This window comes from Fringilla coelebs (genome assembly GCF_963513975.1).
Source record: "Fringilla coelebs genome assembly, chromosome: 4".
Lineage (NCBI taxonomy): Eukaryota > Metazoa > Chordata > Aves > Passeriformes > Fringillidae > Fringilla > Fringilla coelebs.
In genome coordinates this window covers 2,221,538-2,241,151 of record NC_140032.1, presented here as the reverse complement: position 1 = coordinate 2,241,151, position 19,614 = coordinate 2,221,538, and the positions used below count along the sequence as shown (strand labels likewise).

The following is a 19,614-nucleotide window of genomic DNA, read 5'->3' as shown; positions in this document are numbered from 1 at the left end:
GGCTCGGGCTGTGCGGGCACCGGGGCGAGGGGCGGGGCCATCGGGACAGGGGGCGGGGCCATCGGGACAGGGGGCGGGGCCGGGCCGGGCCGGCTCCGTGCGGGTCTGCACGCGCCGCAGCCGACGCCTGCTCGCGCGCCGCACGTAGGCGCCGCTTAAAGAGGCAACGCGGCGGAGCCGCCGCTGCCGGGCGAGCTGCGGCTCGCGGGCCCCAGCGGGCGGAGCCAGCGCCCCTTTAAGAGACCGGCGCCCGGTGCCGGTGGTTTTATTTACATGGGGGCTCGCGGGCGTCACGTGACTGTCAGCGGCGGGGGCCGCGCGCGGAGCAGCCGCGGGGCCATGGCGGGAGCCGGCGACGACGGTCCGGGGGGAACCGGGGCACCGGGGCGGGATCGGGGCCATGGGAGGGCCGGGCGGGACGGGGAACCGAGGGGTTTCGGGGTACCGAGGGGTTTGGGACAATGGGACACCCGGGCGGGCCGGGGAGCCGGGGGTTCGGGACAGTGGGGAGCGCGGGGGTGAAGGGGCTGACGTGCACACGTGGGGGTCTGGGTCACCGGGAGCCCCGGGTGGTTGATGTGCACTGCGGATGGGGAGTGGGTCCGTGCGGAGCCCAGGTGGGTTCCTGGGGGGCTGATGCACCGGGGATCCCGGGCAGGCTGGAGTGCACCGGGGGCTGGGTCGGTGGGGGCACCAGGGGGCTGATGAGCACCACGGGGGCGGGGGCAGATGCCGGTCGTGGGAGAGAAGCCCTGGGGTGCACAGGATGTCCCGGGTGTGGGGTGTGCTGGGGAAGCCTCCCGGCATCCCGGGATGGGCTGGGGTCGGGGTGGGCCTGGAGCAGCGCAGGGGCTGACAGCCCCCCCAGGCTCCTGGGTGGAGCTGCGCTGTGGCCCAGGCTGCCCGGAGCCCGAGGCGGCGCCTTCGCCGTTCTCCTGCCACGCCGACGTGGAGCGGATGCTGCTGGAGGCCCAGCTGGAGACAGAGAGCAGTGATGGGTGAGTCCCGAGGGGGAGCTGGGCTCCAGAGCCCTGCTGAGCTGTGGCTGGGGGCCATAGGCTGGGCTCAGTGACTGAGTGTTTCTCTTTGCAGGGCCCTGCTCGTGCTGGGCTCTCCAGCCTGGGATGACGACGGAGCCAGCCATGGGAGTGATCAGCCAGGGGAGAGTGAGGTGCTGCCTGCCCACAGCCAGCCCCAGCCCGGCTGCCCCCACCCCCGGCAGGTGAGGGAGCTGCCCCTGGCACACCCTGCTGTGCCCCCAGGCCCTGCTCTGACCTGCCCTGTGTCTCCTTGCAGCGGGATGTGCCACAGGAAGCCAAGTGGAGGCAGCGACGCCTGAGAGCGTCCCTGGGCTGGGCCTGTACCCGCTGCCCTCGGTACCTGTCTGCAGAGTAAGTCCTGTGTCCCCCACCAGCACATCCTGCTGATGCCTGTCCTGCTGTCCCTGTGTCCCTGTTAACCATGAACTTTTCCCAGGGAACTTGCCTTTGTGTGCTCCCCCCAGCCAATGCTGTGGAGCCTGCAGGGAGGTGCCGTGGGGAGGAAGAAGAGACTTTTCAGTTCAGAGCTGCTGCTGCTCTTCATCCCCTCGCTTCTGCTCAGCCACCTGCTGACCCTGGGGCTGGGGTGAGTATCTGTGGCTCTCACCATGGGGCTGGGGGAGGAGGGAACACTCCTGAATTTGGGCTGCTCATCCTTGGCTGCTCCCAGCAGCTGCACTGGTCTGCTGCCATCTCCCCTTGCTCCTGGCCTGCTGGGGCCCAGCAGCCTGTAGCAGTGCCTCACAGTCACTCTCTCCAATCCAGGATCTACATTGGGAAGCGCCTGGCAGCCTCCTCAGCCAACCCTCTGTGAGGAGCTGGGCAGGCAGCACCTTCTGCTCCGCTGGGAATGCAGGGAGAGCCCGGCAGCAGCAGCCTGACCGCTCCCAGGCCCCGTGTCTGTCTGTCTGTCCCTCAGCCCTGCCCCGGGAGCTGATCCCACTGTCCCCGTAGAACGGAACCCGCTGATGGCAGCTCCCAGCTGCAGGCAGCCCCTGCCCTCCCCAGCCCCTGGTTACAGCTCCAGGTCCCCCTGTAACAGACTGTAAATACAACTGAGCCCACCTCAATAAAGAGCCCTGTGCCAGCTCAGGGGTTGAGCAGCGAGTCCCCTCCCTGTGTCTGGGAGCACAGCCTGCCTTGGGAAGTGACCATTGGGCCTGTCCCTGCTGCATGAGGATGATTCCCTGTGCTTTGGGGTGGTGCCAGCTGGGGATGAGCCCCTGGGTGGGCTGTGGGCAAGCAGGGCTGGGTGCTGGGGCTCACACAGGTGCCTGGCTGATGTGTTCGCCCTTTATTCGCCGTGGCTGCTGTGCAGAGATGGGAGCTGAGCGTGGCATGGCCAGTCAGGGCAGGGACACCTGCCTGGTGCAGGTGGCAGCTGGGGGCAAAAGAGGTGACACTGCAGAGCCTGCCAGGGCCCATGTGCACACCTGGCTGGCTCCTGTGCAGTGTGGGCCAGGAATGTGTCCTGGTGCTGCAGGATGGGGTGGGAGCTGTCCCACGAGTGGGGAGCAGGAATCACACACAAATGCCACTGGGGAAGTCACTGCTCCTGTGGCTGGCACAGTCCGTGGGCAGGTCGGTGGAGGGAGGGGTGTCCTCATGGCTGGGAGGGGCTGCCTGTGTGGGAGCTCAGCATGGCTCCAGAAGCACAGGTACCATCCATGGCCAGGTGGGTCCCAGCCCCAGGGGACATCTGAAGGGTGGCAGTAGGCCAAGCTGGTGGGACACAGGGTGGCAGTGCCTGGTGCACCACAGGGACTCTGCTCTGGGTGTCAGTGCTGCAAGATCGGCTCCAGCAGGTGAGAATGAAGCAAGACTGTGGGCCCAGCAGCTGGCTGGGCACAGGGGCACTCTGGGCAGGGGTAGCCCAACAGACAGCACAGCTGGAGGTGGCACCAGGTCAGAGCTGTGACAGTCGCTTGGACTTGGGTGGCGGCAGTGGCGGTGACTTGAGGCTTCTGTTCCCATCCCCTGTCGGGGACATGGACGCCTGTGAGCAGAGAGGGACGTGAGGGGTGGGGGGACTTGGGGCCAGGGCCAGCCCTGAGTGCCTCCCCTGCAGTGCTTCCCCTGCTGTACCTTCCCTGCTGCTGCAGCATCGCCCCGCTCCAGGAAGGTCTCGTACACCGCGGGGCTGAACTTGCGGGGCAGCGGTGCGAGCTTGCTGGCACTTTTCACCCGGCCACCAAAGCCCGTGGGAGACAGGGACGAGCCTGTGCAGGCAGGAGAGGTGGGAGGAGAGGAGAGATGGAGGCTCAGCCAGCCTGTCCCCACCCATCAGTGTCCCCAGGGCTGTAAGTCCCCAGAGCTGTCGGGGCCGGCGCTTCTGCCTATGGGAGTGTGGCAGTGCTGGGCAGAGGGGACAGAGGTGCTGTGGGATGTGAGCCCAGCCAGGAGCAGGGGGCTGGCTCCCACCAGGAACAGCTCTTGGCACCACGACCCACTGGCACAAGGTCCAGGATCAATGGCTGCAGCCCCACAGGGAGTGTTCAGCAGGGGGACGTGCTCCGTCTCTGTGCCACCACGAGGGGGTGAGGGGACCTGTGTTGGGGTGGTGTAGGAGGGCACAGCCCTGCTCGTGGGGCTGTAGGGACGCTCAGGAAGGTGTTGGGGTGGTGTGGGAGGGGACAGCCCTGCTCGTGGGGCTGTAGGGACGCTCAGGAAGGTGTGGGGGTGGCCTGGGAGGGCACAGCCCTGCTCGTGGGGCTGTAGGGACGCTCAGGAAGGTGTGGGGGTGGCCTGGGAGGGCAGAGCCCTGCTCGTGGGGCTGTAGGGACGCTCAGGAAGGTGTGGGGGTGGCCTGGGAGGGCACAGCCCTGCTCGTGGGGCTGTAGGGATGCTCAGGAAGGTGTTGGGGTGGTGTGGGAGGGCACAGCCCTGCTCGTGGGGCTGTAGGGACGCTCGGGAAGGTGGCCTGGCAGGTTGTACCTGCAGTGCTGGGCTGAGCACCAGCAGCAGCTTGGCTTGGCGGGGGCTGTTTCCTATCAGCGCTCAGGCTGCTCTCGCTCATGTTGCAGGAGAGTCTCCACTTCTCGTCCTGGGGCACAGAAGGAAGGCTCAGCACCTCGGGGAGCCAGGCTGGATGGCAGCACCTGCAGCCCCTGAGTGTCCAGCCTGGTGCCCCTCCAGCCCCTGCTCCTGCCCTCCCTGCAGCAGGGGCTGCCACCAGCCCCTCGAGGGGTCCCATCCAGGCTGGGAGCTCGTGCTGCAGGCAGGGCCAGGAGCACCCAGGGGGTGCGAGCAGAGCCCCAGGGTGGCTCCAGGGCTGTGCTGAGCATCACCTTGGGCTCTGGCAGCTCTGAGATGGACTGGCGTGCATCCTGCCGCCGGGACCCGAAGATGGCGCTGGCGCGGCTCTCCCTGCGCTCGTTCCTGTGCTCCTCGCTCTCAGAGGGGCGGCGGGCCGGCTTTGGGGTCGGGGGTACCTCCGTGCTGTGGGGTGACTGGGACAGGTGAGGGGCAGCAGGGAAAGGAGGAGCAAGGCTGTGCCATGGAGCGGCTGGAGCATCCCTGGGAGTGGCTGCACTCGGGGATCAGCGCCATCCACAGCAGAGCTCAGCAGGGGAGGGTTGGGGGACAGGGATGGATGGCTCAGGTGACAGCAGAGTCCAGGTGAGCCTGGGGGCTGCACATGGAGTGTATCTCCTCCATGCCCCCCATAGGGACAGGGCTGAGATGCTCTTGGTATAAAGGGAAGGTGGAAGGGCAGAGGACTGGGGAGGTGGGAGAAAAGCACCTGGGTCAGAGTAAGGCAGGCTCAGCAGGGAGGGCAGAGGGGGATGAGGGGGGATGACCAGCACTCCCGAGTGCAGCACTTGCCTGGCTCCAGCGTGGCTCGGCCGGTCCCAGTCAGGTACCCAGGCTATGGAGCGGGGCCGACCGCTCCGCCGGTCCTCAAAGAACATCTGAGAGACAGCCAGGAGGGATGAGAGGGCAGAGCCTCCCCAGTCCTTCCCTGGGCTCAGCCAGGGCCATCAGTGCCCTCTCTGACCAGCCCTGCTTCTGTGCCAGTGCCAGCCACCCCCAGCAGTGCTGTGCCCCATCCCCTCCTGGGGGAGGCAGGGACCCTGAGGTCCCCCATGCCCAGTGAGAGATGTTGTGGTGTGTTTTTATATTCTGTAATAGTTTTGGATTTGTATCCCCATATTTTTCCCAAATGGTTTACCCCAGATTGTACCCCCTCCCTTGACCTGTGTAATCCCTTTCCTTTGCTGAGATCATCTCCAAATCCCCGCCCTGGCTCTCTGGCAATCACTCAGCATCCCATCCCCTCCATCTAGAAGCTTTGGTCCAGGATGTTGAGTGATGAGCCAGAGGCCAGGGGTCAATCAACCCCTCAAATATTCCTCCATGCACTGTCCTAAATATCTATTCCCCAGTGTTCGTCCCTTAGGGTCACTTATTGGTCAGTAAAATGTTACTTACTTTAGGTTTCCACCTCTCCCGGGGCTCTCAGCAGGAGGCCCCCTGAGCTGTAGGGCCCAGTGCTCCTCACCCTGTTCCTGCCCCAGCTGTGGCCTCAGCCAGCTGCTCCCTGCTGCCCCACCACCCCTCCTGGCTCGTCCAGGGCCCTGCCTGCCCGTGCCGGGGCCGTGGCACTCACCATCTCGCGCACCCCGTACTGAGTCTCCACCTTGGCCCGCAGCTGCTCGAAGCACTGCTCCATGCGCTCGTGGAAGGGCCGCAGGTCCTCTGTCACCTTCTGCCCGTGGATCCGGATGCCCTCTGCCAGCAGGGGGATCTGTGGGACAACGGGGACGCGTGGGGCTCCCTGGCCCCGGGGCCAGCTGGTGCTGCCGGAGGGATGCTGCACCTGGTACCTGCCAGGCGATCAGGTCTTTCAGCTTCTCGATCTTCCCTGCGTCCTCAGGGTGTTCCTGCATGTAGAGCTCCTGGAAAAAAGCCTGCAAGGACCTTCCTCAGTCACACTGCCAGGCTGGCCCAGCTCACACAGCCTGGGGACGGCACCCCCTTTCCTCTCTGGGATCCATCTCCTCCCCGGATCCCAGCCCCTCTCCTCCCATGTGATCCCACTTAATACCAAGCCAGGTGCTTCTCTGATGGGAGCACACCAGTGCTGGGCACAGTGGCAACTCCAAACCCTTCCCTCTGTCCTCCCATCCCCATCCCAGTCCTCATCCCAAGGCTCCCCACAGTGCTAGTCCTGGCTGTGCCCAGCTGGCCCCACCACAGCCTTTGCATTTCTCACCTTCTCATACTTGGTGAAGCCACCCATGACTGCGGGGTCCACGATGCCGTTGAGCAGCATGGAGAGAGGGTTGATGGGCAGGCTGGGGTCGTTCTGGTGCCGGTTGATCTCACTCATGATTTTCTCGTTGGTTTTCATCATGGTCTCAATGGCGTTTTCCAGGGGAGAGATGATGATCTGTGCACATGGAGGGCTCAATGCTGCCCCTCCTCGTTAAGGCTGGCAGGGTGGGCTCTCTCCAGCCTGGCAGGAGGGACCCCTGGAGCTGCACATCTCACCCCATGAAGCCCCTCAGACCCCTGGCACAGCCTGGGCGAGAGCTCCTGGGGATGTGCTGGCCGTGCTGGTCCTGCTCCCAGCACAGTCACCCCCTGGGCACGAGGCAGCAGCAAGGCTACAGGAGACCTGGGTAACCACTGGTGTCACTCTGGGGGTGCAGCTGTGCCACAGCAGACACACATGCAGCACTCATGCAGCCGTACATCCTTGTGCCTGCAGCACCCTGTGACAGCCCAGCCTGGGCACATCACATCTCCACTGCCATGGCTCCTGAGACTCCCTGGATGCTGGCCAAGCACCTGCCTCTGACAGAGGAGCAAAACCCACACACTGTCCCTGCTGCCCAGGAGCATGGCACAGGCAGGACACGCTCCCCATCCCCAGCCTGAGCTCCTGGCAGGGCTGGAGCATCCCCCCTGCTGCCCCCAGCCCCCTCCTCACCGTGTCAGTGGAGGTGACAACAAACCAGCGCAGGATGCCAGGCAGGGGATAGGCTGTCCTGAAGGTTGTCCTCTCAATCCACATGTTCTGTGGCAAGAGCAGCAGTCACTCCCCACCCTTCTCCCATCACCACTGGCTGCCCCATGGCATGGGGAGCTCCCACCTCCATATGGGCACAGGACCAGGGACCCTTAGGTCCTTGCAGGGTCCCCCCAGCTGAGGGTCCTGGCTGCTCCCCCCAGCACTCACTGCAAATTCATTGTCAGGATCACTCGGGCCCCTCTTGAAAGGCCGTGAGTAGCTGAACCTCTGGATGTGGTTGGCTTTGTAGAAGCTGTGGGGAGGGAAGGGACAGAAATGGGAGAGGACCCCACTGTGCCCCACCCACATTGGGAGCAGGGCAGGGGCTCTGTGTGGACACTCACTTGGTGATCTGCTCTGGGATGCTGCGGCCCTTGAGCCGGACCTTGGCTTCCTCTGCGGGCTGCACGGTGAAGCACTGGATGTCTGAGGGAGTGAAGGAGCCACAGGCACACACTGCAGGGCAGGGCTGCTGGGACAGGGGCTCCAGAGCCCTGCAGGGGGAACCCCAGGGGGACAGAGAGGCATTTGAGGAATTCCCACATGGAGAGCGATGGACAGAGACCAAGCCACGCTCCCAGCTGTCACTGACACATTTTCTGAAAAACACCTTTGCTAGGATTTTTCTCCTGAGAAGCTGAGAAGCATCAGGAAGGAAATGGAAACAATAATTATCTGATGGCTGTGGAATGTGGTCTGGAGATGGTCTCATGTGGATTGTTTTTAATTAATGACCAATCATGGTCCAGCTGTGTTGGGACTCTGGTCAGCCACAAGATTTTATTATTCATTCCTTTCTAGCTTTCTGATGTCTCCTTTCTCTTAGTATAGTTTCAGTAAAGCATTTTGAATAGAATAGAATAGAATAGAATAGAATAGAATAGAATAGAATAGAATAGAATAGAATAGAATAGAATAGAATGGAAGAGAATGGAAGAGAATGGAATAATAAATCAGCCTTCTGAAACATGGAGTCAAGATTCTCATCTCTTCCCCCGTCCTGGGGGACTTTCAAACACCACCACACCCAGCCCTGTCCCTGTGCACACAGAGGATACACTGCCCTGGGGAGTCTGTGATGTCCTGGCCAGGGGGGGATGTGCTCTTCAGCTTCTCAGCGTTGGGGAAGGGGCTCAGCAGCCGCATCTCAAAGTCCTCACGCCGCTCGTACTCCTTGCCCCGGTAGATGAAGACCTTGTTCTGCAGGGCAGGAAGGTGACAGCTCATCCCTGTGCCACAGAGCAGGGCCAGCAAGCCCCAGAGCACTGGGGTGCTGTGCTGATAAGGCTCTCCTGCCAAGCAGGAGACATCCCCCCATCTGGAAAAAAATACCTCCCCAAACCCAGGAACTAGAAGAAAAAGGAAGAAGGCACATAGAGAATCGGGATTGGTGCCAGCCAAGCAATGTCACTAAGGACAAATCCTGTGTGACAAACTTGGTGGCTTCTACAAGGGTGTGGCAGCACGGGTGGATGGGGGGAGAGTGTCTGGACCTGTGCAAACCATCTGACCTTGGCATGTCCCCTGGATGGGGGGACAGATGCCGGGTGAGGAACAGGCTGGGTGATGACACTCGGAGAGTTGTGGTGCCCAGCTCCACCTCCAGGTGGAGGCCAGTGAGGAGTGGGGGTCCCTGGCTATGGAGGTGGCAGCTGTGGGGCTGCTCCTGGCTCTGCTTACCCTGAGGAAGGTGGGGAAGCCCTGCCCGTAGTACCCCACGGCAAAGTAATCCGGGCTGGGCCGCAGCACCTTCAGGATCTTCTCATAGAACTTTGCTTCCCGTTGCTGCAGAGGAGAGGGGCAGGATGAGGGCAGGAAGGGGCCCTGCAGACCCCCCACTCCCCCCTGCTGCCAGCAGCACCCCCAACCCAGCCAGGCACCCACCAGGATGTCACTCAGCATCTCGTAGTCGAACACGTGGCTCTCGTACTGCTCTGCCAGCTCCTTGCAGATGTGGATGGCTTCCTCCCACATCTGGAGGAGAGAGGGGCCAGCACAGGGCCCCCCAGCGCAGGGTGAACTGGGGAAGGGGCACCAGGGGCTCCCAGCAGAGACCACCCTGCCTGTGGGGGCACCTGCCCCCCTGCCCCCTGTGAGGAGGGGGAGAGGGTTCTCCTGTGGGGACTGGGGGTCCAGTGGGCAGCAGCAGAACTTGGCTTCCCACCATCCCCAGCCCTGGAGCCCCCAGCTGACCCCATCAGGCCTTTGTCCAGGGATGTCCAAGCTTCTGACCCCTGCCAGTACAAGGACTGGGCTGGGCTGGGCCAGCATGGGACGGGGATGGGATGAGGGACAGTGGCTGTGGGGTGAACCATCCAGCCCAGGCTCACTGCAGGCAGCTCCAGCCCATCTGCAGCAGTGGGGAGTGAGGGGCTGTGCTGGGAATGGGATTTGGGAGCATGGAACAGGGGGGAATTGGTGGCAAGGGGGCCAGGCTTGGCCTAATCCAGCCCAGCTCCCTCCAGTTTTGGGGTTTCAGGGGCTGCAGGGTCCGTAGGGGCCACACTCACCTTGCCCTGGTCGAAGTATTCGATGATCTGGTTGTACAGAGCCTCCTTCAGCTGGCGCTGGGTGTGCAGGTGGAGGCCGTGGGGGCCTGGCACAGGGGCTGCATTCGACTCCTCTGACCACTGCACAAGGGATTGGGGACCTGTCACACCAATCCCACGGGGCTGTCCCCTCCTCCCAGCCTCCCCAGCCCCCCGTGCCCACCGTGAGCAGCCGGGCGTGCAGCAGCAGCGTGTAGGCTCCCTCCGTGTAGTTCTCGTAGCTGATGTGCAGGTCCTTCAGCTTGTACAGGTACCTGGGGGGGACAGAGCCACGTGTGGGCAGTGACAGCACCATCACCCTGCCCCTCAGGCCACTCTGCCAAGCCCATGCCACTGGGAATGCCCAGGAGCCCCAGCCCAGGTGCTGCTGGCGATCCCAGGGCTGTGCTCACCTGATGTACATGGCCTGGCGGTCAATCTCCTTGTAGAAGTTCTGTGGAAAGGCAGATGAGGCTGTTTGAGTGGCCCTGGGGGTGGCACATGCCACAGCCCCCCCCCACTGCCCCCCTCTGGGTCATGGTGCTGCCAGGACTGTCCCCACACAGGGATGGGGATGGCCGTGGCACTGGGCAGCTACACAGTGATATGTGACACCCCGAGGGATGCCAGCTCTGTCACCTTGTGCATCCCCTCTCTGCTGTGCCAGGGGCACCGTGGGGACTTGGGGAGGTGCAGGGACAAACCCTACCAACCCTGGGGACCTGGGGAAGCACGGGAACAAGCCCTGGTTGCCCCAGGGAGCTGGGGACATGGGGTGAGCCCTGGCAGCTGAGGGAGCTGGAGCAGGGCACAAATGCTCACCAGGAGGTTGACAGTGCAGCTCATGCTGTAGGTCTTGTTCTCGTCATTCATGACAGCCCTGTAGTCCATGAGCCGCTCCAGGAGCTCGCTCACCAGCCTCACAAAGTCCTCTCCAGGCTTGGCCAGCTCGGGGTGGCTCTGGCAGCAGCTCAGCAGGCTGGGGAAGAGAGGGGGCCACGAGTCCCACTGCACTGCCAGCTCTGCAGGGCTCCCAGCACTGCCCTGACCAGCAGCAAAGGGCAGAGACAAAGCCTGGGCAGAGCAGGAGCATCACCTGGGGCAGGGGTGACTCCTGGGGCAGAGATAACACCTGGGGCAGGGGCATCACCTCAGGCAGGGGTAATTCCTGGGGCTGAGATAACAGCTGGGGCAGAGATAACAGCTGGGGCAGAGATAACAGCTGGGGCAGTGGCATCACTTATGGCATAGGGTAATTCCTGGGGCAGGGGTGTCACCAGGGACAGGAGCATCACCTGCAGCAGAGGTAACACCTGAAGCAGGGGTATCACTTAAGGCACAGGGTAATTCCCAGGGCAGAGGGAGGCTGGCTGGGCCAGCAGGGATGTGCAGGGGGCACACGGTGGTGCTCAGGCACCAGCCTTCCTCCTCGCTGGTCCCTTCCCCCGTGGCACACTCCGGGCCAGGAGGAGCGGGATGGCAGGGAATGGTGACAGCAAAAGGTCGTGCCCTGGGAAGAAGGTGACAGGGATGTCACTGCACACTCACATGCTCTTGAAAAGCTGCATGTACTGCTCGTCCCCCCGGCCGCCCTCCACCTCGCTGTCCAGCCTGCGCAGGATCTCATCCTCAAACTGCAGAGAGGGGACGAAGATGGGCTGAGCTCGGAGCGGCCCCTCCCCAGAGACCATCCCAAACCCACGGTTCCCGTCCCCGCCACTCCCCGGCTGTGGGTGGCTCCCAGCCCGTCCCGCTGCCCCGGGAGCAGCCCCGGCCCTCACCCGGCTGAAGCTCCCGGTGAGGCGGTGCTCGCACAGCATCATGTCGAAGAAGATGGGGATGGTGGATTTGCGCAGCTCCAGCTCCGGCACCAGCGTCATCTCCAGGATGGGACCCACCATGCCCGGGATGAACTCGATCTTGCGCTGGCCTGGGAGGACAGGGAGGGCTGGGAGGCAGATCCATGCCCAAAGCAGCCACACCCGCTCTGGGGATGGCGCTGACGGACATCAGCCCACAGAGACCCAAAACTCCCTCCCTGCACACCGTGGCTCACCGAGGCTGTACCACATGTCCCGGATGGATGCTCCGATCGTGGCTCTCATGTCCCCATACCTGCCGGGACAGAGGGACAGCATCGCTCTGCAGCCCCGGGTGTGCCCAGCCCAGCTGGCTCATCCCAAAATCCCTGTCCTCGGGGCCGCGACCGGGCGGGGTGGGGACTCACTTGGCCAGGATACTGTGGCGTTTGGCCGGGGAGAAATTCTCCAGCTGCAGGGAGTCCTGGGTGAGGAAAGCCACGGCCAGGTGGAAGTAATTGTTCCAAAGCTGCAGTGGGAGCAGAGGGATGAGCGCCAGGCTGGGTGGCACCGCGGGGTCTGCTCCTGACCCACCCGGCGCTGAGGCAGTGCCACCCACCTGCAGCTCGAAGTCGCCGTCGCTCAGGAACATCTCGGTTAAGGTGGTGGCGAAGTGGTTGATGGCACGCAGGAACTCCCTGGGGACAGCGAGCACGGGCACTGAGGGAGGGCAGCACCAGCGTGCCCAGTGCCCAGCCTGGTGTGCCCACCACCATCACACACAGGGGGTGAGGTCCTTTCTGCCCCCAAACGCTGCCCAGCACACCGATCCTGAGTGTCCAGAGCCCTGCTCCACTGCCCCACTGTCACTGTGACATTTTCTGAAAAATCCTCTTTGCCCAGGATTTTCTCCTCGGAAGCTGAGAAGCCTCAGAGAGGAATGAAAACAACAATTATCTGATTGCTGCTCCTGTGTTTGCTGCTTTGGAATGTGGCTTGGACACTGTTTACCAACAGGTGAAGGTTTGATTGGGTCCATGTGAATTGTTTTTTCCTAATGGCCAATTGTTTTTTCCTAATGTGCCAGATTCTCTGAGTCAGACACGGGTTTTTATTCTCCATTCTTGTTAAGCCTTCTGATGGATCCTTTTTCTTTAGTATAGTTTCAGTATATTATATTATATTATATTATATTATATTATATTATATTATATTATATTATATTATATTATATTATATTATATTATATTATATTATATTATATTATATTATATTATATTATATTATATTATATTATATTATATTATATCATATCATATCATATCATATCATATCATATCATATCATATCATATCATCAGCCTTCTGAGAACAAGGAGTCAAATTCTCATCTCTCATCTCATCCTCACAAACACCACACCCCACAGCACCCCAGGTGCTCACAGCCACCCCAGCCTCCCCCTGTGGTCCCTCCCCAGCCCCTCACCGGTTCTGCACCATGTTCATCACCATCCAGTCACCAGGATACACCGTCTTCCCAATCAGGTCCTTGAAAAGGATAAAAGTCTCCATGAGGAAATCCTGCAAGGGAGGGAGAGAGGTCAGGAGCCGTGCCGGGCTGCAGTGCCCTCCGGAGGATGCTGTGAGGGAGGCGCTGGTGCCAGAGGGCCCCTGTTGCCGCGGGCAGCACTCACCATCAGCTCAGGCCGGGAGGGGAACGCCTGGATGTAGGTGCTGTAGTGGTCCTTGTCCATCTGGCTCAGGATGGTGGCCATGCAGGCCACGTAGTGGCTCTGGGGGACAGGAGCTGCTCAGGCCCTGCTGGGTCCTGCAGCTGCGCTGTGGAACAGGACACTGTCCTTGTTCCTCCAGTCAGTTCATGACCCAGAGCCCCAGCTGCCCTGGGCTCTGTTCACCCCGACCCTCCTCCCTGGTCCCTTCTTCCCCAGCCCCTCCATGTGTGTCCCACTCCAGGGACGGGAGGGCTCCTGCGCCCACCACAACGCCAGGGGGATGCAGGAGTTATCACAGAGTGGTGCTGAAGCACCTCTGTCATTTCTGAGATAATTTAAGGCCATCTGTTAGTGTAAGGGCATTTTGAAAATGGCAAGCAGGTTCCTTCTGGAGTGCCTCGAGTGCAGGGCCCCAAACTGAGCCCTTGGCTCCACTCCAGGAGGCTCCCAGATTTGTAGCAGGACAAGTGGAGTGTGCACGAGCAGGATGCTGCCCAAAAGCTGTCCCAGAGACACATCCGAGGCTGGAAGCTGCGGGAGAGGGCAGCAATTCCTGGGCTAAGAGCATCATCTGGCACGCTCGGGGGGAGTGATGGTCCTGCCCTGCCCCGGTGCCACTGATGGAGCTTTGTGGGTGGCTTCAGGTGCCAACCCATCCCCTGAGACTGAGCCTGAGCCCTGTGAGGGCAGCACGGGGCGCTGGGCACCGCTGCTGCCCTTCCATCCCTGGCAGGTCCGGCACTGCCGCCGCTCCCGCCTGGATTCCAGCGGAGCATTCCCGCACCGCAATTTCCCCACTGCAGCCCCGGGCCAGACCTTGCCAAGCACACGCAGACCCAAGCGGACTGTTCGGGGAGGGATGTGACCGCTGCGGGTGACCGAGGGCTCCAGCCTCGCACCACCAGCCCGCGGGACAGCCCCGGGAGCTCCTCGGGGTGGGGCGCAGCCCACCGAGGGCTGCGGCGGGTCAGTAACGAGCGCCCACGGCCGGCCCTGGCTACGAGGGGTTTGCGGGGACTTCTCTTGTGCAAAGCAAACGGATCAAACCCCAAAATCTCCCGCTCCTTCGGGAATCCGTGTGGTGTCCCAGCCCCGCGGCCGCCCCGCCGAGCGCTGCCCCGCGCAGGAGCACCGGCACGCCGGGGGACGCCGGCACCGCTCCGCCCGGGCAGCGCCCTCCCGGTGCCGGCTCCGGGGCTCGGCTCCCGGGCTCCGGGGCTCCGCTCCCGGGCGCGCACCCCGTGGCGGGGCTCCGCCCCCCGCCCCGCTCCGCCCCCGCCGGCTCCGCCCCGGTACCGGCGAGCGCGCGCCGCCCCGCCCCGCCCCGCTGAGCCCCGCGCCCGCCGCTGCCGGACCCGCGCCGCCGCCGCCGCCGAGCACCAGGTACCGGGCGGGATGGGGAGGAGGCTCGGCCGGGGAGCGGGGCGGCGGCCGGACCGGGTGCTGCGGGCATCGGCCCTGCGGCGCCGCCCGGTACCGGGACCCCGGGCGGCCCCGCGGCCGGGGCGTGGGAACCCCGGGGCCAGGAGCGGCGACACGGTGCGGGGAGCCCCGAAACCGGGACTGCGCGGCGGTGCGGGGACCCCAGGGGCGCGGGAGCGGTGCGGGTACCCTCGGCCCGCGGGATGCGCGGGGGCCGGCGCGGCTGGGGCGAGGAGCCGAGCTGGGCTGGCGAGGGGGATCCTCGGTGTCCCCGCATCCCCGGGGGTCGCGGCACCTCCCTGCCCTCCCCTCTTTGCCCCCGGCGAGCAGGAGCTGCCTGGGGAACTGCGGGAGGCACGGGGACGGTGGCACCGCGCACCGAGCATCCTACGGCGGGCACCGTGCACCGAGCACCCCGCACCGAGCCCCCTACGCTGGGCGCCCCGCACCGAGGCGGCCACCGGCTACCGTGGCGGGGGTCTCAGGGGGACACAGCCGTGCCGGAACGGTGGCACGGAGCGTAGCCTACCGAGGTGCGTCTGTGGTGGGAGCTGCTGCGTTAGAGGGGCCGAAGACCCCCAGATCGCGCCGCGGTGCCGCAGCCTCGCCCTGTCCGCCCCGGCCCGTGGCCCCGCCGCTCGCTGGGTCGCTGCGTGCTGGAGCCGCTCTGGGGAGCGGCCGGGCGGGCTCATCTCCGCTCCCCCTCGTTAGGAACGCGTCCGTCAGCCGGGGCTGTGCCGGGTGACACACGCACACGCAGATCCAGGGATGTCACTTTCGGTACCGCGCGCCGCGGTGACGCCGGCCGGGGATGGAGGGATTCAGCCCACGTTGCTCCCGGCAGCTCCGCGCCCAAGGCCTTGTGTCCGCCGGAGCGAGCCCCGGGCAGTCCCGCGAAATGAGGGTGCGCCGGTCCCTCCCGGGGTGCTCCGGTCCCGATCCTCCCCGCGGGAACGCACGCAGACCCCGCCGGAGCTGCGGCTGCCGGCGGCGGTGCGGGAGAGGGGCCGAGGTCTCCGCGGAGCCGCTTTCGTGTCGGGAGCACGAGGTGGACACGTATGAGTAACCACCGGGCCCCGGCTGTGCCAGCACGGGGACATACGGGGACATCGGTGTCAGCTGCTCGCTCCGAGGGGCACGGCGTGCCCAGTGCCAGCGGCGATCTCCACGCTCGGCCCCTCCCGGGGCTACGGGAACGAGCCCCTCGGCACAGCCGCGGCGGCAGGGGACGCGGGGACGTCCGGCTGCGCTCCCTCCCGGCGGTGCTGCCCGAGGAGCGGGGCCGGGAGCAGCGGGGGGGACCCTCGGCTGAGGATGGCACCCCCGGCCCTTCCCTGTGTCCCCTCTCCGCAGGGAGCGTTCGTCCTTCCGGCGCGCTCGGAGGAGCGGGGTGGATTTCGTCGCAGAAGCTCCTCCGGACTGAGGTTGTCTTCTTTACAAATGATAATTATCGTAATTACTTAATAGCATGGTGGCATCCAGAGGCCACAGATAATGAGCGGGTCTATTCCTGTCCCTGCTAACAACACTCCTCCGGTCCTACCCAGCGCCGCGGGCAGAGCCTGTTTGGGGAGGTGCTCCGTATGGTCTGGGCCGTTTGGTGGTGGGGAAACTGAGGCACGAGGCAGAGGAAAACACTCGCTAATTCCCAAATTCCCCCGGTAGCCAGCGTTGTCTAAAGCACACGGAGATAAAGGGGAGCAGGCTGCTCGATGGCATTGAGAATGTACTTAAAGGCAGGAATTTGTATTCTGGAAGGACGTTCCCAGCGCTGGGAGCTGCAGCTGCAGAGGCCGTGCTGCTAGCACCGTGGGGGCTGCCCCGGGGGTCCCTGCTGCACCCAGGACCGAGCCCCCTGAGCCTGGACCAGGGTGTGCAGGGGCAGCTGAGGCGGTGCAGGAACTGCTGGGCGGTGAAGCCTTTCCAGCTTTTTCCAGAAGTGTGCTCTGGGGACAGTTGGTGGCTTTCTGATGCCATTTCTGGCCTGTGAGGGAGCCCACGGAGCCCTTGTCGCCCAGGGTCCCCCGGCCCAGGGATTGCTTTGCAGGCTGGGGCAGGTGGGCTCCAGATTGGTGCCCAACCCCTTCTCCAGAGCTGAGACATCCTCCCTGGAGAGCGCAGGGCTGTGGGGGTCCGCAGATGAGCTGGGTCTCCTGTGGCCAAAAGTCTCTGGGCCATGTCCCACTTCCCTTGTCCTGTCACTGCTGCAGGATCAGCCCGTGCTGGAGATGCCAGCAGAGCCCTGGGGTTTGGTGCTGGGCACCAGCCGAGCTCTCTGGGCTGGATCTCCATCACAAGCATCTTCCCAGGTCCGTGTAGCCACCCAGGGCATCCCCAGGGTGAGGAGGAGGAGGAGGATGGTACTGCCCAAACCCCATTCACTGCGAAGGAAGCAGCCGAGCAGGGTGTTCTTCCTCCCGGGGTGGTCTCTCCTGCAGCCCCGGGGGTGGCACTGAACCACAGTGCCAGCAGCAGCTCCAGGGATGCTCAACTGCTCCTCCTTCCCTGGATGAGACCAGGGAAGCCTCGGGACACGGAACAAACTCCTCCTGAGCTGCTCGCGCTCTGCCCGCGCTCCCCCAGGCAGGTCACTCTACCTCTTCATGTCTGATTAAAGCAGCGATACCAAAGCTCCTCTGCCTGGCAGAGAGGTGGGAACGCCAGCAGGTAGCACAGTGAACAGAGACACCACTGCCATGACAGCCGTATTAGCATCCACGGGAGACACAGGAATAATTTTGGCTTCTGCAGCTTCTGAAGGCTCGTGCAGAGGCTTTGTACTCCCGTCTCCCTGACCGTGTGCAGCTCCATCTGCGGCAGCAGCACATCCACAGTCAGAGGGGAGCGGTGGCAGCAGGGCCGGTGACCTCGGTGTGCCAGGAGGATGTCACTGCTCCTTCCCCAGCTGATGGGATCCCTCCGTGGGCACGAGCCATGGCCCAGGTGGCCAGGCCAGCCGGGAGCCCCGGAGGGGAGCCCACGGGGTGGCCGTGGGTGCTGGCGCCGTGGGGACGGGGGTGGTGGGGGCTCCCTGCCCAGGCTGGGTGCCAGAGCCTCCTCCTGGGCCCCGTGGCTGGGAGAGTGAGTGATGTTCCCGCAGAGCACTCCAGCCAGTGACCTACATAGGGATGAGTGCGGATCCCTCGCTCGTGTGCCGCCGCTGGCGCCGGGACCCGCGTGCCCCTGCTGCTCCCTGCACCCCTGGGCGATGCTCGATGCTGGGCTGGGGGGACTGCGGGGCACAGCCACCCCAGGCACGGCCCTGGTGGCAGGGACAGCTCCTGTGTCCTCGGCCGGGCCAGCCCAGGGCTCCTGCGGGAGCCAGTGGTGTTCGAGCAGAGCCTGGAGCGCTGCCGAGAGGGAGGGGGTCAGCGCTGCGAGGTCCTTCAGGGACACGGGGAGCTGGCCTTGGGGACAGGAGCCAAACTGGACTCAGGGAGTGCTGGGAATGTGGCTGGAAAAGGGGCTTCTCCTTGCTGGGGGCCGCGAGGGCTGAGCAGCGAGGAGGGAAAAGAGCGGCTGGAGCGGAAGCGCTCCGCTGGCACGAGTACAGTCGGATGTGAACGGGTGTGATTAAGTGCCTGCAGGAAACGAGAAGGGCTGTGAGGCTCCCAGCAGCCGGGTTCTGGAAGAGCCTCCAAGAAGAGAAGCATGAGGGCAGGGCATGAGCTGGCTTCGTGGTGGAGCTTCCTCAGCGAGGAAGCAGATTTGGGGTGTGCAAGCTGCCCCAGGAGCTGCTCCAAGTCCTCCATCCTCGAGTCCCACACATGCTCTGATCTGAGAACAAACGCCTCGAGTCCTCCCAGAGCCAAGGCAGGATTAGGCTCTGATGTGTCACGAGCCTGGTTCCTGCCCCTCCAGTGCCTCATCCTCCAGTGCTGCCCTAGCCCACAGCCAGCAGCACCTCTCTCCCCTCTGCAGATCAGGAAAATCAGATGTGCTGCCCCACAAAGGCACTACCCTGCGAGCAGAGCTGGGTCATTCACTTCTCTCCTCTGTGGTTCCAGGAGAACCTGACTTCCTCCCTCATAAATCTCATCTCCTGGCTTCCTGTGTCCTGAGGAGAAGATTTATGTGTCTGCTCTGTTTTTCCCTCTTCCACGGCATTACCAATAATGGTGAGGGAGAGGATAGGTGGAGAAAGGGCCGAAGCTGGCAGGTAACTTTCCAGTCAGGGCGGTGAGAAGCAGGGCTCTGACCTCTGAGGTCAGCCCTGCACCATCAGAGATGTGTCCCATGATGCAAACCCAGCGGGTTTAGTGCCTCTTATTCACAAAATTCACCACCCGTGGTGGCCAGAGAAACCCAGTGCTGGGGGTCTCTGAGGGGTGTCCATGAGAAGAGATTCCTGATGCTTCCTCAGCTCCTGGGGTCCCTCAGCAGAGGAGAGATCATTCCCAACTGTGTGAGCATCCAGCAGAACCCACTGCTGCAGAACTCATGGCATGTCACAGTGGCATCACCTGCTTTCACCTGCACATCGCCCATGTGACCTGCTGTCTCACCTTATCCATGTGCCTCGAATTCCCATAGGAACCAGAGGAGAAAAACACTCAAATCTTTAAAATTTTCTGAGATGGAGGGTCCACCACTGTGCAAAACCTTTCCAAGCTGTTCCTGTGCCAGCTGGCCTCACTTTTTAAGGAAGTTGCTTCTCTGACATGCCAACATGCATTTCCAGCTGCCATGAACGGAGCCTGGAGCTGCCACTCAGAGCCCCATCCTGCACATTCTCTGCTCCATGCCCCTTGCCTGCCTCTGAACTGGCCTTTTTCCTTCCTTGCTCTTCATTTTCTCCCCTTTCCTCAGTTTCCCTCTGTGCTCAGGGCTGCGGGATGGTTACAAGCAGAGACGTGCTGGTTAGCTGCTTTTAACCCACTTCAAGTGTGCCACTTTGCTTTTGGGATCATCCAGCTTTCTTCATTGAAATGTCAAATGCCTCACAGAAATCCGAGTGTGCTCTGCCGAGGCTTTTACCTCCCCTGACCAAACTTGGAACCTCATCAAGCCTGGCAGCAAATGGGTTTGATGAGCCGTGCTCTCCTCAGCCCCGCGCTGACTGGCGTGGCTGCCTCAT

General features: G+C 63.2%; 2 protein-coding genes across 3 annotated transcripts in view; one reads left to right on the top strand and one right to left on the bottom strand.

Annotated features, from left to right (window-relative positions):
- The first annotated feature begins 158 nt into the window (after window positions 1-158).
- Window positions 159-2,110, top strand: LOC311153011 (BCL2/adenovirus E1B 19 kDa protein-interacting protein 3-like). Of its 2 annotated transcripts, none has more exons than XM_084204532.1 (6): window positions 159-361; window positions 869-998; window positions 1,093-1,222; window positions 1,297-1,391; window positions 1,505-1,626; window positions 1,806-2,110. In XM_084204532.1, exons 1-5 carry the CDS (start codon window positions 274-276, stop codon window positions 1,611-1,613), a joined length of 552 nt encoding a protein of 183 aa, XP_084060658.1. In that variant the 5' UTR covers window positions 159-273; the 3' UTR covers window positions 1,614-1,626; window positions 1,806-2,110. The 2 variants fall into 2 exon arrangements, with proteins under 2 accessions (XP_084060658.1, XP_084060657.1); XM_084204531.1 differs by having other exon boundaries at window positions 1,477-1,626.
- Window positions 2,111-2,386: 276 nt separating this feature from the next.
- The window catches only part of LOC311153350 (dedicator of cytokinesis protein 2-like), a 47,365-nt gene continuing 30,137 nt past the window's right edge, over window positions 2,387-19,614 (bottom strand). Inside the window, exons 27-51 of the mRNA XM_084205153.1 lie at window positions 13,077-13,175; window positions 12,869-12,963; window positions 12,003-12,081; window positions 11,812-11,912; window positions 11,641-11,699; window positions 11,366-11,514; window positions 11,133-11,218; window positions 10,407-10,563; window positions 9,998-10,038; window positions 9,769-9,859; window positions 9,567-9,686; window positions 8,941-9,030; window positions 8,737-8,841; window positions 8,115-8,256; window positions 7,401-7,482; window positions 7,225-7,309; window positions 6,976-7,062; window positions 6,256-6,432; window positions 5,867-5,950; window positions 5,650-5,787; window positions 4,866-4,951; window positions 4,328-4,478; window positions 3,975-4,083; window positions 3,126-3,259; window positions 2,387-3,036 (exon numbers count right to left, since the gene is read on the bottom strand). Of these exons, the coding sequence (XP_084061279.1) occupies window positions 2,947-3,036; window positions 3,126-3,259; window positions 3,975-4,083; window positions 4,328-4,478; window positions 4,866-4,951; window positions 5,650-5,787; window positions 5,867-5,950; window positions 6,256-6,432; window positions 6,976-7,062; window positions 7,225-7,309; window positions 7,401-7,482; window positions 8,115-8,256; window positions 8,737-8,841; window positions 8,941-9,030; window positions 9,567-9,686; window positions 9,769-9,859; window positions 9,998-10,038; window positions 10,407-10,563; window positions 11,133-11,218; window positions 11,366-11,514; window positions 11,641-11,699; window positions 11,812-11,912; window positions 12,003-12,081; window positions 12,869-12,963; window positions 13,077-13,175 (2,637 nt within the window). The 3' untranslated portion in view covers window positions 2,387-2,946. The remainder of the gene's footprint in view (window positions 3,037-3,125; window positions 3,260-3,974; window positions 4,084-4,327; window positions 4,479-4,865; window positions 4,952-5,649; window positions 5,788-5,866; window positions 5,951-6,255; window positions 6,433-6,975; window positions 7,063-7,224; window positions 7,310-7,400; window positions 7,483-8,114; window positions 8,257-8,736; window positions 8,842-8,940; window positions 9,031-9,566; window positions 9,687-9,768; window positions 9,860-9,997; window positions 10,039-10,406; window positions 10,564-11,132; window positions 11,219-11,365; window positions 11,515-11,640; window positions 11,700-11,811; window positions 11,913-12,002; window positions 12,082-12,868; window positions 12,964-13,076; window positions 13,176-19,614) is intronic.

Bases quoted from the DNA above. Each gene is read 5' to 3' on its own strand.
- LOC311153011 (XM_084204531.1), top strand. From the start codon at position 274: ATGGGGGCTCGCGGGCGTCACGTGACTGTCAGCGGCGGGGGCCGCGCG. The intron at 362-868 runs GTCCGGGGGGAA...CAGCCCCCCCAG, and splicing joins GGCGGGAGCCGGCGACGACG to GCTCCTGGGTGGAGCTGCGC. The intron at 1,392-1,476 runs GTAAGTCCTGTG...AACTTTTCCCAG, and splicing joins CCTCGGTACCTGTCTGCAGA to GGAACTTGCCTTTGTGTGCT.